The sequence below is a fragment of the Rhipicephalus microplus genome, chromosome 3, assembly GCF_043290135.1.
Source record: "Rhipicephalus microplus isolate Deutch F79 chromosome 3, USDA_Rmic, whole genome shotgun sequence".
Lineage (NCBI taxonomy): Eukaryota > Metazoa > Arthropoda > Arachnida > Ixodida > Ixodidae > Rhipicephalus > Rhipicephalus microplus.
In genome coordinates, this window is record NC_134702.1 from 251,168,192 (window position 1) to 251,185,065 (window position 16,874).

At 46.5% G+C, this 16,874-nt stretch overlaps 1 protein-coding gene across 1 annotated transcript in view; it reads right to left on the reverse strand.

Annotated features, from left to right (window-relative positions):
* The window catches only part of LOC119159916 (receptor expression-enhancing protein 5-like), a 180,883-nt gene that overhangs the window by 104,375 nt on the left and 59,634 nt on the right, over window positions 1-16,874 (reverse strand). The window contains exon 2 of the mRNA XM_075888283.1: window positions 2,867-2,960. Within this exon, the coding sequence (XP_075744398.1) occupies window positions 2,867-2,960 (94 nt within the window). The remainder of the gene's footprint in view (window positions 1-2,866; window positions 2,961-16,874) is intronic.

The window sequence follows — 16,874 nt, forward strand, 5'->3', positions numbered from 1 at the left end:
ATTACAGCTCCCACACTAGGAATTTTCTCCCCATTTTTCAACTCTACAAATCCGTCGGTGACGGCATTATCATCGGATTTCGGTGCTGCTAGCACACAGGATACCTGGTGAGTTTGGCTCCCTCCGTTTCGACATGCGTCTGCTTTGTGCCCAGTCTGACCACACTTAAAACATTTTACTACCGTAGGGCTCGTGAAGATCGTTCGACAGTTTTTCGCGCGATGACCCACTCGGTTACACAAAAAACAACGCGGAGTGCTCTCCGGTGCACGCTTCTTTTCTTCGGGAGCCAATTTCTTCGAATCATCGGGACAATCCTCCTTGACTTTGGCCAAATTAGTTCCACCTTGCGCTTCCAAGAATTGATCAGCCAATTCAAGCATTCCTTCAAGTGACTCAGCCTTCCTCTCTTTCAAAATACAGCGACAGGCTTGGGTGGCAACTAGTAAGAAATTGTTCTCTAATTAGGAGCTCTCTAAATTCATCGTACTTCTGCGCTGTCCCTGAAAGTTCAATTCATCTGTCGAAATAATGACTAAGTCGGGCGGCGTACTGCGTAGCCGTCTCACCATCAGCTGGCTTTCCTGTCCGAAATCTGTCCCGGAATCCTTCCACGGTAAATCTAAATCGCTTCAGCAAAGCAGCTTTCACCTTTGCATAGTTGGCTGCATCGGTCGGCGTCAGCCTACCGTACACACTGAGCGCTTCACCACTCAAGCAAGTACTCAAAGCAGTTGCCCATTGATGTTCCGGCCAATTCTGGCTCTTCGCAATCGTCTCAAATCGGTGAAGGTACGCGTCAAGGTCGTCCTTCCTTTCATCAAACGCCACGAGCAACTTGCTTGGGTTCAAGCGGAAGCCATGATCCTCCCGTTCACTGCTTTCAACTCTAGGCTGGACGAGAGTTTCACTTCGCTGTTGCAAACGGAGCCACTCGAGTTCAATTTCGTGCTGCCGCTGCCGTTCCCTTTCAGCCATCTGCGCTTCTCCTTCTTCTTTCGCCCTTTCGGCTGCCAACCTCTCTCGCTCCAACTCAACTGCTTTTTCTTCCTTGGCACTTTCAGCTGCCAACCTCTCTCGTTCCAGCTCAGCCGCTTTTTCTTCCTTGACTCTCTCTTTTTGTTCTTTTTCCTTCTGAGTGACCCACTTCCGTAGTTCGGCACCAGAAAGCCCCATCTTCTCCCCAAGAGCGACTAACTTTTCGAGATCCATTCTGTCTCGCAAATAAAACCTTGCCGTGTGCAAAAAATATCTGCCTAAATCGGTCTATCGGAACACTCCCCTGCACTCGTTAACGAGAACACTGAACAACACACAAAATCGTTCCGATAGCAGTATCATCAACTCGAGGCTCTATCCAACTTCTTTGGACACACTGTGCACCAAAAGGTCCTGTGTCGCGGACGCCAGACTAATTGTCACACCGGGTCCCGTTAATTAGGGAGGCGATCGCCGGGCTAATTCCAAGGGCCGAAGTATTGGCCCCCTGAACCGCACCACGAAAGCGTGGACAATTTAGAAGTGGTCATTTTTGGCGCGCCAGCGGACGCTGGCTGTGGCCCAAAGAACAAGTCAGAGCCGAGAGTTGATAAACAAAACAAATATTATATTCTCAAAAATGGCAGATCGAAAACAATACACAAGAATGCACACTCCACAATAGTTACATACAATACGTCACCAAACAAACAACGTACTACACAGTACAATCAACCACACTTGAAACAACAGACACAGACAACAATACGCACTACAATGCAGTCGCATGCATTGAACAACCAAGACACTTAAAGACTAAAGAGATATAAAACCTATTCAGTCCAAAGTTCTTGGAACAAAAGTCTGAATGATACTCTTCCGAGATTCACTCACTCAAAGTCCAGCGTTGTTGTCGTTCCGCGCCCTCGAAGTTTCTCTTCCAGGAAACCTCGCGTCTTCAGTTGGCCACTCTCCAAGCTCCAAACTTCTTCGCCCGAACACGTCGGTTTCACACACGCAGCTGTCGCCACGCGTCCTCGCTCGATAGCGGTAAACACACACTCTTGCCTGTAGCTCGAGCCTTCACCCCTCAGGTGGAAATCCTCTTCTTCTCCTGCTTTGTCCCTACGGACCAAACCTTCGCCGACCACACAGCGGTATACCCTACGCGCTCTGGCGTTAACTTCCGTCTTCTCCTGATCTCTCATCTCGGCTGCTCGGTTAAATACCTTGCGCGCGCCATTACAGAAGGTTCTCGACATTTCGTCGGCGCGATACGCAGCGAAGGCTGGGAAGAGGGCGAGACGGTTGGAATGCCCTCCGGGGCCGATGACTCAACTCGGTATGACCCCGCCCCCTTCGTTCTAGAACTTTCGCGGGCTATCTCGGCCGCCGATGTGGGGCGAGGAGGTTCGTCGGCGAAGCCACGCTTCCGAGGGGAGAGCGCGCGCCCCGGGGAGCCTTTAGATGTTTGTTTTCTTTTTCTTTTGACCTCGCGGCGCCACTCCGGCGTTTCGTCACGACAATTTGGCGGCGCGCCGATTTTTAGTGCTCGATCTGTGACAACGCTATGGCACTCAGAATTACTTATGCATGCCTTTCTAGTAAAAAGACACACATACAGAATATTCACGTGTTGTCATGGTGCCTCAGATATGCGCAATAACTGCTTTTACATAGATAATTCCACAATTATGAACGCTAAATAGTGAGCAATGCTGGTGGGCGCTGCGGATAGGGTCGGCCGTTTAAACTATCGTTCTGTGCCGTTTAGGGTATTACGAAGGGTGGACAAACAGACAAACGTACAGACAGACAGACCAAAATATTTGCGTCGAAGGTACCCAAGAGAGACTATCGCCTATAAAAATGCTGGGGAGGACCGCACCTTCCGAGCACGGGCCAAACGGTGGTGATCACGTGCGTCATTCCCGGCCCGGCCAGGTTCAGCACGTACAGCAACGCTACGAAGACACCGAGAGCTGCATGATGGGAACAGAAAGGGGCGAGTGTATTTGCACCTGTAGAATGCAGCAGCGAAAGAGCAGCAGCAAAAAAAACACAAGCAGGAAAAGCATGCACTCACATTTTTTTATTATCTATATCATGACTTGCTGACTTTCCCGCACTTCTGTTTGTGAAACCCCTGCTTTCTTAACGGGGCCATGAATATACCGGTGCGGTGATGGGAAATATTGCTGTCCTAATTACCGGGAGAAGTTTGGCTCAATCATACCCGCTGCCTTATGGTTTTATTCATAATCACCCGTTTTTGAATTGTCCAAGAAAAGCCGCCATAGCGTATGCATACCTCTGTCACAGAACGAGCGCTAAAAAAGAGCGCGCCGCCAAATTCTTGCGACAACGGGCGGAAGAAACGTCGTGAGGTCAAAAGAAAAAAAAAGAAAGAAAACGTCCGAGGCTCCCCGGGCGCGCGCTCTCCCCGCGGAAGCGTGGCGTTGCAGACGAACCTCCTCACCCCGCATCGGCGGCCCAGCAAGCCCGCGATTTTTCTAGAACGAACGGGGCGTGGTCAAACCGAGTTGAATCATCCTCCGGGGAGGGCAGTCGAACCGTCTCGCCCTCTTCCCAGCTTTCGCCGCGTATCGCGCCGACGAAATGACGAGAAATTTCTGGAAGGTGGCGCGGAAGGTATTTAATCGAGCGGCCGAGACGAGAAATCAGGAGGAGACGGAAGTGAGCGCCAGAGCGCGTAGGGATTCCGCCGTGTAGTCGGCGAAGTTTTTGGTCCGTAGGGACGAGGCCGGAGGTGAAGAGGAATTCCACCTGCGGGGTGCCGACTCGAGCTACCGGCAAGAGTGTGTGTTTACCGCTATCAAGCGAAGACGCGGGCAACAGCTGCGTGTGTGAAGCCGACGTGTTCGGGTGAAGAAGTTTGAAGCTTGAAGAGTGGCCAATTGAAGACGGGAGGTTTCCTGGAAGAGAAACTTCGAGGGCTGCGGAACGACAACAACGCTGGACTTTGAGTGAGTGATTCTCGGAAGAGTATCACCTAGACTTTGGTTCCAAGAACTTTGGACTGAATAGATTTTATATCTCTTTAGTCTTTAAGTGTCTTGGTTGTTCAATGCATGCGACTGCATTGTAGTGCGTATCGTTGTCTGTGTCCGTTGTTTTGAGTGTGGCCGATTGTACTGTGTAGTACGTTGTTTGATTGGTGACGTATTGTATGTAACTATTGTGGAGTGTGCATTCTTGTGTGTTGTTTTCGATCTGCCATTTCTGAGAATATAATATTTGTTTTGTTTATCAACTCTCGGCTCTGACTTGTTCTTTGGACCACAGCCGGCGTCCGCTGGCGCACCAATAAGGACCACTCTTAAATTGTCCACGCTTTCGTGGTGCGGTTCGGGGGGGGCCGATACTTCGGCTCTTGGAATTAGCCCGGCGATCGCCTCCCTAATAACGGGACCGGTGTGACAACCTCAGAGGAGGACACCGCCAACGGCAGTCTGTTAAAGCCTCAAAAAGGTTGTTTCTAATGCTTAAGCAACAGCATAACGCTGAAGCTTCCGCGCAAGCTCACAAAATGAGAAACGATGAGGCACTGTTATCAGCATTTTTAATGAGTTCATGAGGAGGGTACTTTCCTGCCGTTGTAGTTTGAGCATTCAATGGTACTCCAGAAACAACAGCAGTGATCACAATCGTCAATGCTCGACATGCAGATTATAAATTTTTTACTCAATAACTCGTAAATTTTATCAGCAGTCATTGAGCTCTTTTAGGATTAGGTAAAAAGTATCGCTGTTAAGTACAAAAGTGTTGATTGATTGATTGATTGATTGATTGATTTGTGAGGTTTATCGTCCAGAAACTACGCTGTGATTATGAGAGACGCCGTAGAGGAGAGCTCCGGAAATTTCGACCGCCTGGGGTTCTTTAACGTGCACCCAAATCTCAGCACACAGGCCTACAACATTTCCGCCTCCATCGGAAATGCAGCCGCCGCAGCCGGGATTAGATCCCGCGACCTGCGGGTCAGTAGCCGAGTACCTTAGCCACTAGACCACCGCGGCGGGGCTAGGTACAAAACTGTAATCACCTAAGTGTGTTTGAAATGTTACGATTAAACTATTTTCTTTGCTCCAAATAGAGATATTTCACATTCGACTAGAATTGCCAAAGCACAAGTGTACTGCATTGAATTCGAAAAAGCTTTCGATAAGGTGCTACATAAACACTTGGTATTAAAATTTTCAAGACTTAATGTGCATCCTTTTGGTTTCCTTTTGATTAGGAAGATTCTAATTAACCTACAGCAATTTGTGCAAGCAAATAATTCATCATAAACTTCATTCGTGTCTTGTCCGCAGTGCGACAAGGCACTGTATTGGGTCCTCTCTTTTTTTTATTTACATCAACAATCAACCCAGCAACATTTCTCCAAACATACGCCTGTTCTCCGATGATTTAGTCCTTTATCGCCTGATCATCGACGTCTCTTATAACCTAGCGCTACAAAACTGCTTACTAAAGTTAGATAAATGGTGTAGTGAATGTTGATGAACACTAACAAAGCATTTCTCGTTTCATTTAATAAACAGCATGAATACACAACATTCAAAAATTATTTTAACGGCACCGTTACTTTCTCAGAGCCTAGTGCTGAATATTTAGGTATTACTCTCTATAACGACCTCCTTTTCGCTGCTCGCCTAACTAATGTCAGTAATGCTACTAACCACACTTTATGCTATATCTTATGCAAAATCTAACACATACATCTCTTCCAACGAAATTACTAGCTCATAAAACACTAATCCGACTCAAATTAGAGTATGCTTGTTCTGTCTGGGATCGCCCTGAATGCGTTCCAACCGATATATTAGAGTCAGTACAAAATCGAGCAGTTAGACTTATTCTGATTATTCTTACACTAGTGTAAATGACCTAATAAAGGCAGATCTAACTACTCTTCAGACGCAGCACTAAATATCAAGGCTATGACTCTTTCATAAGAGTGATAGCCTTGATAGCATGGGGCACGGCAGCACTGCCAGGATGCAACACCTCAACCCGTTTGTTTATCTACCGCAGATATTTGGCGCCCTGCTGCTCGCACAAGCAGGAGGCGAAGAACCGGCTCTACTATCCGACTACGACGGCGCACCACTTCTAAGCCACCAAGCGCATCATGTGCGCATTGCGCACTTGGAATCTACGCTCAGCGATTTGCCTGGAAACAGGCCTGCCTCGGTGACTTCATGCGCCGACGCTGATCGCCACAACGTGAAGACGGCGCTGCTGGCAGACTGGAATGGTATAAAGACTGGACACCCCTCGACTCAAGCCATAGGGCACAGCAGCACTGCCAGGATGCAACACCTGAACCCGTTTGTTTATCTACCGCAGATATTTGGCGTCCTGCTTCTCGCACGAGCAGGAGGCGAAGAACCGGCTCTGCTATCTGGATACGACGGCGCACCACTTCCAAGCCACCAAGCGCATCATGTGCGCATTGCGCACTTGGAATCTACGCTCGGCGATTTGCCTGGAAACAGGCCTGCCTCAGTGACTTCATGCGCCGACCCTGATCGCCACAACGTGAAGACGGCGCTGCTGGCAGACTGGAATGGTATAAAGACTGGACACCCCTCGACTCAAGCCATAGGGCACGGCAGCACTGCCAGGATGCAACACCTCAACCCGTTTGTTTATCTACCGCAGATATTTGGCGTCCTGCTGCTCGCACAAGAAGGAGGCGAAGAACCGGCTCTGCTATCTGGATACGACGGCGCACCACTTCTAAGCCACCAAGCGCATCATGTGCGCATTGCGCACTTGGAATCTACGCTCAGCGATTTGCCTGGAAACAGGCCTGCCTCGGTGACTTCATGCGCCGACGCTGATCGCCACAACGTGAAGACGGCGCTGCTGGCAGACTGGAATGGTATAAAGACTGGACACCCCTCGACTCAAGCCATAGGGCACAGCAGCACTGCCAGGATGCAACACCTGAACCCGTTTGTTTATCTACCGCAGATATTTGGCGTCCTGCTTCTCGCACGAGCAGGAGGCGAAGAACCGGCTCTGCTATCTGGATACGACGGCGCACCACTTCCAAGCCACCAAGCGCATCATGTGCGCATTGCGCACTTGGAATCTACGCTCGGCGATTTGCCTGGAAACAGGCCTGCCTCGGTGACTTCATGCGCCGACGCTGATCGCCACAACGTGAAGACGGCGCTGCTGGCAGACTGGAATGGTATAAAGACTGGACACCCCTCGACTCAAGCCATAGGGCACGGCAGCACTGCCAGGATGCAACACCTCAACCCGTTTGTTTATCTACCGCAGATATTTGGCGTCCTGCTGCTCGCACAAGCAGGAGGCGAAGAACCGGTTCTGCCTTCTGGATACGACGGCGCACCACTTCCAAGCCACCAAGCACATCATGTGCGCATTGCGCACTTGGAATCTACGCTCGGAGATTTGCCTGGAAACAGGCCTGCCTCGGTGACTTCATGCGCCGATGCTGATAGCCACAACGTGAAGACGGCGCTGCTGGCAGACTGGAATGGTATAAAGACTGGACCCCTCGACTCAAGCCATAGGGCACGGCAGCACTGCCAGGATGCAACACCTCAACCCGTTTGTCTATCTACCGCAGATATTTGGCGTCCTGCTGCTCGCACAAGCAGGAGGCGAAGAACTGGCTCTGCTATCTGGATACAATGGCGCACCACTTCCAAGCCACCAAGCGAATCATGTGCGCATTGCACACTTGGAATCTACGCTCGGCGATTTGCCTGGAAACTGGCCTGCCTCGGTGACTTCATGCGCCGACCCTGATCGCCACAACGTGAAGACGGCGCTGCTGGCAGACTGGAATGGTATAAAGACTGGACACCCCTCGACTCAAGCCATAGGGCACGGCAGCACTGCCAGGATGCAACACCTCAACCCGTTTGTTTATTTACCGCAGATATTTGGCGTCCTGCTGCTCGCACAAGAAGGAGGCGAAGAACCGGCTCTGCTATCTGGATACGACGGCGCACCACTTCCAAGCCACCAAGCGCATCATGTGCGCATTGCGCACTTGGAATCTACGCTCGGCGATTTGCCTGGAAACAGGCCTGCCTCAGTGACTTCATGCGCCGACCCTGATCGCCACAACGTGAAGACGGCGCTGCTGGCAGACTGGAATGGTATAAAGACTGGACACCCCTCGACTCAAGCCATAGGGCACGGCAGCACTGCCAGGATGCAACACCTCAACCCGTTTGTTTATCTACCGCAGATATTTGGCGTCCTGCTGCTCGCACAAGAAGGAGGCGAAGAACCGGCTCTGCTATCTGGATACGACGGCGCACCACTTCCAAGCCACCAAGCGCATCATGTGCGCATTGCGCACTTGGAATCTACGCTCGGCGATTTGCCTGGAAACAGGCCTGCCTCGGTGAATTCATGCGCCGACGCTGATCGCCACAACGTGAAGACGGCGCTGCTGGCAGACTGGAATGGTATTGTAGCGAGAGAGAAAGACGGAACGGCGGCCAACGTAGTCGTGTCGTTCTCTCGCCACTTTATTGCACGCCTGAAGCGGAGCCTCGTGGCTTTTCACGTCCGATACGCCAAGTGCGCTAGCTTGTTCTAATCCTCGCGCAGCTCGAGCTAGCATCAGCTGCGCGAGAGGCGCGGCGCGCTGATTGAGAAATGATGATGGTGATGGTGGCACTACAGGGCTCCCCCCCTAGCGCTTTGCGCGATTTGAAGGCATATCAAAAAAAGAAAGAGAGCGACAAATGCTATATACATGAACGACAATCCATAAAGTGTTCATTTGGCAAGTCCAGGTTGTCAACGTTTATAGGCCATCGGTAAGCAGTGTGTCTCCGGTGGGCGACTCTGAGAGAAGCGCAAGGGACGAAGAAGGAAGTGCTGGGTCGCTGTGGTTGCCGACAAGCGGGTCTCAGGATGACCTGGTCGGACAAGCCGAGAGTGGAAAGTGTGTCGCGAGGTCATGCTGCTAACGTCGGCAGAAAGTCGGCAGTGCGGGTTTTGACGTTGGGGTAGACGCAACACAGACCTCAAAGTTGAGCGGTGTCTGACGTGCCGGTATAGATAGACGTGCCGACGCACGCAGGAACGTGTCCTAACAATGCCGCCAAGTGTACGGTGGGTAGTCGGGTACACGACTAGTGGTGGGACATTGCGTCGGATAGGCCGAGTAGGCGCTTGCGCTGTCTTCAGGGCTGTGACTGTAACTCGCGGCTCAGGGCGGCTCAAAAGTGGCCTCAATGTGTGACGCCAAGCACGTTGTCGTCGCCGACGTAGGGTAATGGGTGGTAGACACGTATGAGGTATGAGCGTCGTCGCGGTTGTGACACACGAGCTGGCCTTGTGGACACACGTCTGGTTGTTGCCGTCCGGAGGCAAAAGCTCCGGGGAATGGTGGTGGTGGTGGCACTACAGTATAAAGACTGGACGCCCCTCGACTCAAGCCATAGGGCACGGCAGCACTGCCAGGATGCAACACCTCAACCCGTTTGTTTATCTACCGCAGATATTTGGCGTCCTGCTGCTCGCACAAGCAGAAGGCGAAGAACCGGCTCTGCTATCTGGATACGACGGCGCACCACTTCCAAGCCACCAAGCGCATCATGTGTGCATTGCGCACTTGGAATCTACGCTCGGCGATTTGCCTGGAAACAGGCCTGCCTCGGTGACTTCATGCGCCGACGCTGATCGCCACAACGTGAAGACGGCGCTGCTGGCAGACTGGAATGGTATAAAGACTGGACACCCCTCGACTCAAGCCATAGGGCACGGCAGCACTGCCAGGATGCAACACCGCAACCCGTTTGTTTATCTACCGCAGGTTAGCAGGCGTTATGACAAATGTATTCGTTCAAATTACCTATGCCTAATAGTGCTGCCGTGCCCTAGGCAGATTTGTGCCCTATGAAGTGACATATGTGCCTGTATCAAGGAATTACTGTTGCTCAGTGGCGACATTGAAACAAACCCGGGACCCGATATGAAGAAGATCATGAAACAGCTTCAAGTAATTGCAGATGACATAAAAGAAATAAAGGAAGAACGTTTAAAATCTATTGAAGCAAAACTTGAACAAGTAACGTGACAGGAAACCAAGATCACGTCCTGTGTCTCCCAAGTAACCAATCTTCAAAAAACCGTTCAATACTTGGAGTTAAAAATAGACGACCTAGAAAACCGGTCTAGAAGGTCAAACTTACTTGTGTATGGCGTACCGGAGGAGGCAGACGAACACCCCGAAACCCTCGAACAAACTATAGGTGAGCAGATACTCAAGAACATACTAAAGATCAAACCCGTTCCAATAGAAAGAATCCACAGGATAGGAAAACAAAACGCTCAAAAACCTAGACCAGTGATGCTAAAACTCCTCGACTTCCTAGACAAAGTAACCATTCTTAGAAACTGCACGCAACTAAAGAGCACCACTTTCTCTGTTGGAGAGGACTTCTCAAATAGAGTAAGATACATCAGAAAAAAGCTTTGGCGAATTGCAGAAACCAAAAAAGAAGCCGGAGACAAAGTATTTATGGTCTATGACAAGTTAAAAGTGAATGAAGATCTGTGCCGATGGGATGAAGATACAATTGATATTGTGCTCGTAAGCGCTGGCTGTCAGACCATTAACCATGAAAAAAACGACGAAGTGGAAGCATCAGGCGAGCCACAACGTTGCAGGCGACGAAAGAAATAACATTTCTTACCATAAACACCCGCAGCATGCTTCAAAAATTAGTACCGCTTGAATCCTTACTTCTTGTAATTGAACCTGACTTCGTAGCTTCGACAGAAACGTGGCTGACAAATGAGATAAAGGATTTTGAGGTAACACACCCAAACTACGTCATCATTCGTAAAGATAGGCAAACACGCGGGGGAGGTGTGGCCATCTTACTTAAGACTTTCCTTTGAAATACTTCCTGAGGTTATCAAAGTCGAGGCAATATTTTGCAAGCTTCTCTTCACTTCTCGCACAGCATTTGTTGGCTGCGTTTATCGCAGCCCATCTTCAGACAAGGATAGCTTGCAGGCATTGCACACGTATATGCATCGGTATGTTCTCGGAGCCAGGCTAATTTTGCTCGGCGACTTTAACTTACCCGATATAAACTGGCGAACAATGCAACACAACAGCGCATGCACGGATGCGCTCATTGGCATCATGTTGACATTTAATCTGTCCCAAATCGTAAAACAGCCTACCCGTATCCAAGGGTGGTGTTCTAATATACTCGACTTGGTGTTCTTAAGGGATCATTTTCCTGCAGATAATGCACAGGTTGAAATTCTTGAGGGCATATCAGACCACGAAATTATTCAGGGCTCCGTTTCTATAGTTGACATTCCTATACCGTCCAACTCCTTTTCTGCCTATCTTGACTTTAACCATGCCGATGACACCAGTATACTTGATCATCTTTTCCATGAACTTGCTTTATTTGAACTACTTGCGAATGATTCAAACACAAATGTGGAAATACTATGGGCAAGCTTCAAATCAGTCGTAACACATTGCGTTCTTAACTATGTGCCATCTAAAACAAAGAAAACACGAAAATATAATCCCTGGATATCGCGTGAAATTATTCATTGCAAGCGTAAAGTAAAGCGCCTCAGAAAAACTTTGGAGGCAAAACCTACTCCACAATTTCGGAACAAGTTGAGTCAAGCTATTACTAAGATGAAATCCCAAATAAAAATGTCCAAAGCAAACTATTTTACAAGTACGCTACCCAACTTTTTGAAAACGTCTCCCCAGAAGTTCTAGAACTACCTTAATCCCAAAAACCGTATTAGGCCCGCGGCCCCGGAAGAAAGCAAAGATAAAGCAAACTCGCTAAATAACTATTTCCAATCTGTTTTCACGATTGATGACGGAAATGTGCCTGATGTTGACATTTGCAACACCCGACATATTGAACCACTTGTTGTGACAGAGTCCGGAGTGCTTAATTTGTTGTTAAAATTAGATACTAAGAAGGGTGCCGGTCCCGATGACTTGCCAAATGAATTTCTTAGGCGATATGCTGAATGGGTAGCCAAATACTTATGTGTACTTTTCAATAAGTCCCTATCAACCTGTTCCCTCCCCCAAGAATGGAAAATCGCAAAAGTAGCTGCTGTTCATAAATCTGGTAGCGAAGCTGACCCTTCAAATTTCAGACCCATTTCATTAACCAGCACAACTTGCAAACTACTGGAACACATTATTCTTAAACATCTAACGTTGTACCTTGACCAGAATCACATCTTATCGTCACTACAACACGGTTTTCGCAAAGGACTATCTACAGTTACCCAACTGGAACTAATTCACGACATCTCCCTCAATGTACACTGTACAAAACAAACTGATTTAATTCTATTAGATTTCTCAAAGGCGTTTGATCGGGTGCCACACAAAAAACTTATAAAAAATTTAGAAGCAACGATAGGCGCAGGCCCACTTACTGACTGGATCGACAATTATCTGAGTAACTGAGCTCAGTATGTGCAAGTCAATCGCGAAAGTTCTACCATAGCCAACGTTACGTCAGGTGTACCGCAGGGCACTGTTTTGGCCCCCATTTTATTTTTGATCTTCATTAATGATTTACCTGCTGGCATTGGTGTTAATGTGAGGCTTTTCGCCGATGATTGTATACTTTACCAGGAAATTAACGCCCCAGAAGATCATGTAAAACTGAAGAATGCCTTGCAGCTCATATCTAAGTGGTGTGCTCTTTGGCAAATGACCCTGAATGTAAAAAAATCTGCTCTCTTGAGGATAACAAGAAAAAAGCAAGTATCTGAATTTGTTTACGTTATTAATAACTCTCCACTTCCGGTAGTGACTGAACACAAATATCTAGGTTGAACTTTAACGCAAGATTTTAGATGGGATATTCACGTTAGTCATGTCACATCAGCTGCATTAAAACGGCTGTTTTTCCTTCGTAGAAGTCTCGCTTCCGCGCCACCTGAAACGAAACTTCTAGCCTACAAAGCGTTCGTCAGACCTGTCTTAGAATATGCAAACGTCACGTGGTTTCCCTTTACAAACAATCTCATAAATGACCTAGAACGAATACAACGAAAAGCGATAAGATTAGTCTATAACAAGTACGGAATAACTGACTCACCCACAGAACTTTTAAAAAAAGTAGGTCTCTTAACAATAAAAAACCGCGCTAAACTGGCACGTCGGAAATTCCTATATCAGTTAGTTCACCAACAGCTAAACATAGACAGTTCAAAGTATATGTCATTTAAAAAAACAAGGCCAACACGACAAAAGCATTCTCAGACATTGAATGAATATCAGTGCCGGACGGACTGTCTGAAATATTCTTTTTTTCCACTAGCAATTCGCGAGTAGAATAACTTGCCAATCAGTATAACAAACAGTCAATCATTGGAAACTTTTTCATCCCTGCTCGAATGTTATTTATTGTCTTCAGAATTGACGAACTCTGTTTTTTTCTTGTCCACTGTTTGAAGTGCTCACTATTCTTTTTTTTTCAGTACTAGTTGGAATTGATGTCCTATGCTACTGAATGTATTTTAGTGGTACTGATGTAGTCATCAAATGTATTTCTGTCGGCTTTGTCTCACTCGTTAATATAATAATTCAGTGAGTACCCTCTGTATAAATCTTGCCGTTTCACAATGTATGTGCCCTTCCTGCAATAATCCCTATTTGGGATTGGCAGTATATGTAAATAAAATAAATAAATAAATAAGTTTTCCCATGTTTTGCTTACCTGTCCTCCCATCAATCCAGCCCATCGCGTTTCTCAACGCATCAGCCATGATAAAGCAGTGTACCATCCCCGTTTCCTCACTGCCACGCATCTTATTTCATTATTTTCAAGGCTGCCGTCGACTGGAACAATCTTCTTTCAGACATCGTCCTTCACATCTGCCATGCTCATTTCAAGAACTCCATTGCGTGAAACTTTGTAAACATTAAATAACTTGTTTGTTTCTCTTGGTCCCCATGTAAGACCATGTGTACAGGGTCTTTGATGTATTTTTAATAAATAAATAACTGTAGAGTGACCATAGTGTACCAACTTCAAATATGTAATGTCGCCTTTTGATACATGATATAATTCAATATACATCCATTTCCTTCGTTTCTTCAATTCGCGTGTCTTAGGGCTGGATATAAACTGCACTAGAAACGCACCCTGTCGTCTCTTCAGTTTCTGCCACGAAGCTTTACGCTGAACCGAATAGAGAGCTTCGTGGCACACAGCTCACCGTAGCGCTATATAAGCAACCTTCATAGCACTCATTGAACCATACAATGTTACTTATGTTATAGCTAGGGCACCTCCATTAAAGCGTTTCCTTGTTCAACGCTGGCTACAAGCCACCACGTGTATGTGCCGCGTGGTACGGCTCTCCTATATATACGTCATTTCGTTTCAATGTAGCTTGAGCGAGAGCTTTGTTGTAGTAAGACACAATAGCGGGTAACAAGACGCCTTTGAGGTACAGCCTCTTCCTTTTCTCACGTCAAGGAAGCGCATTGTAGCATGATGCATGGACAGAAGTGCCAGACACTGGACAGCGAACACCTTGTTGCTTCGCTTTTCCGATCGCGACGCAATCCATAAGATTATATCGACCACCAGTGTTTGCTACATGCTTGTTGGCGCCATCTTCGCGTGCTGTTCAGCAAACGTTGTGTCTGTGTTCATGTTCACTATTTTAGCTACCACATAAGCTTAATCTGGATTATTTACATTATTCGTTGAGATTGTGTCTACATAAAACGATGCTATAGCCGCCAAACACCAGCAGGCTTTCCGGAAGTTTTTATTTATTAATTCATGTTCAATTAAAATTCAACTACAGTAAGAAGACGCGTTTAACTTCTGTGTTACAATGAATCTTACGACGAAGGGATCAGCCATGTGTTTCTGTGAATGATTTACTTTAACGTCACTTCAGGTGCGGTGAAGCATTTCCGATATAACATAAATTTCATGCGTGCAAAAAAAGGAAGTCTGACTGCGACAAAATAGTCATCATGTCGTCTTATTTTAGTATCAATAAGTTAGATTCCTTCTTGAATAACTCTGCCATTTCAGGAATTCACATTAACGCGCGTAGTCTAAGAAAAAATCATGATGAAATAAACGCTCTTTTACACTCTTTCAAAAGTTCCTTTTCCCTCGTCTGCATCTCGGAAACATGGCTTACACTAGAGGATCAAAACTTGTTTGGCCTGCAAGGTTACTTGTCAGAATACTGCAATCGCACATCAAGTAGCCATGGTGGCGCAGCCATCTTTATCTCACCTACTTTGCCCTATAAACGCAGATCTGACCTTCATATTGTCGTCGATAGCTGCGAATCTGTTTGGATAGAACTAGACAAGCCTTCATCCACTGGTAAACTTATCATTGGAACTATCTATCGGTCGCCTTCATCGTCAATTTCTGAGTTCTTTTCAAGTCTCTATGCTGTCCTTGAAACATTATCATGCGAACGTAAAAATGTTGTTATTGTGGGTGACTTAAACATTGATTTACTTGAAGATACTTCCAATCGCATTGAATATGCAAATTGTTACCAAGGTTTTGGTTACGAGTCCTTAATCACACTTCCAACTAGATGCATTCCTGGCCGCAGTAGCACACTCATTGACCATGTTCTGTCTAACTTTCTTTCACCTGAGCACAGTGGTGTTCTTAAAGTAAATATTACTGACCATTACCCTGTTTTCTTCTCATGTAAAAACTTAAAGCATAATTGCGATTTAGGATTTTTTAAATCAATTCTAAACAAAGAAGAGTATGTGAACCGCGTAACAAATGTCGATTGGTCTTTCATTGAAACATGCACTGATGCCAACTTAGCTTTTGATTTTCTTTCGTCTCGCATATGCAAATGCATTCATGATAGCGTCACGGTAGTAAAATGTAAAAGAATATACTCAGCACCCCATAATCCCTGCATAACGAACAGTCTATTGACATGCATGCGTAAAAAAGAAAACCTCTACAAAAAAGTCAAACGCCGTCCTTTCAATACGAATTTAAAACATCGTTACACTCTCTATTCTAATACTCTCAATAGACTCTTAAAAGCAGCTAGAAAAAGTTATTACGAAGAAAAAATAGCACGCGCTGGCAACAACTCTAAAGAACAATGGAAAATTATTAACTCCTTTCTAAACAAGAACACGTCCGAATTGACTATCACTGAGCTTCAAATTGCTGACCGTGTCTTAGATCAGCCAATTGACATTGCAAGTGGATTCAACTCATTTTACTGTAAACGAGCTTCTAGTACACCCCCATCGTCCAATAGATCTCAGGTCTGCTCTTCACAATCTTTCTACCTCTTCCCAACAGACCCTAACGAAATTATCAGCATTATTCATAATCTTAAATTAACTTCTCCTAGACTGGACGGAATTCACTCGTCCTACATTAAGCTAATTTCCAACCATATTGCCGTCCCTCTATCCCGCATTATCAATCTAATATTCAAGACAGGTACATCCCCATCTCAACTAAAAAAGGCCAAAATAATACCAGTGTTCAAAAAAGGCGAGAGAACTTTCATATCGAATTATCGCCCCATAGCTATCCTATCATCTTTTAGTAAAATAATAGAAAAGTGTATTGAGAAACGTATAACTAATTACTTGTCTAAGTTTTCCATTTTAACTCCTAGTCAGTTTGGTTTTCGACCTGCTTTCTCGACTAATCTTGCATTGTTAACTTTCACTGATAAGATTAAAAAAGCTATTGATTCTGGTGAATTAGCTGGAGCATTGTTCATTGACCGAACCAAAGCTTTCGACTCACTTAATCACAGCATCCTGGAAACCAAACTCACGGCCATTGGTATTGTTGAACCTGCCCTTGCAC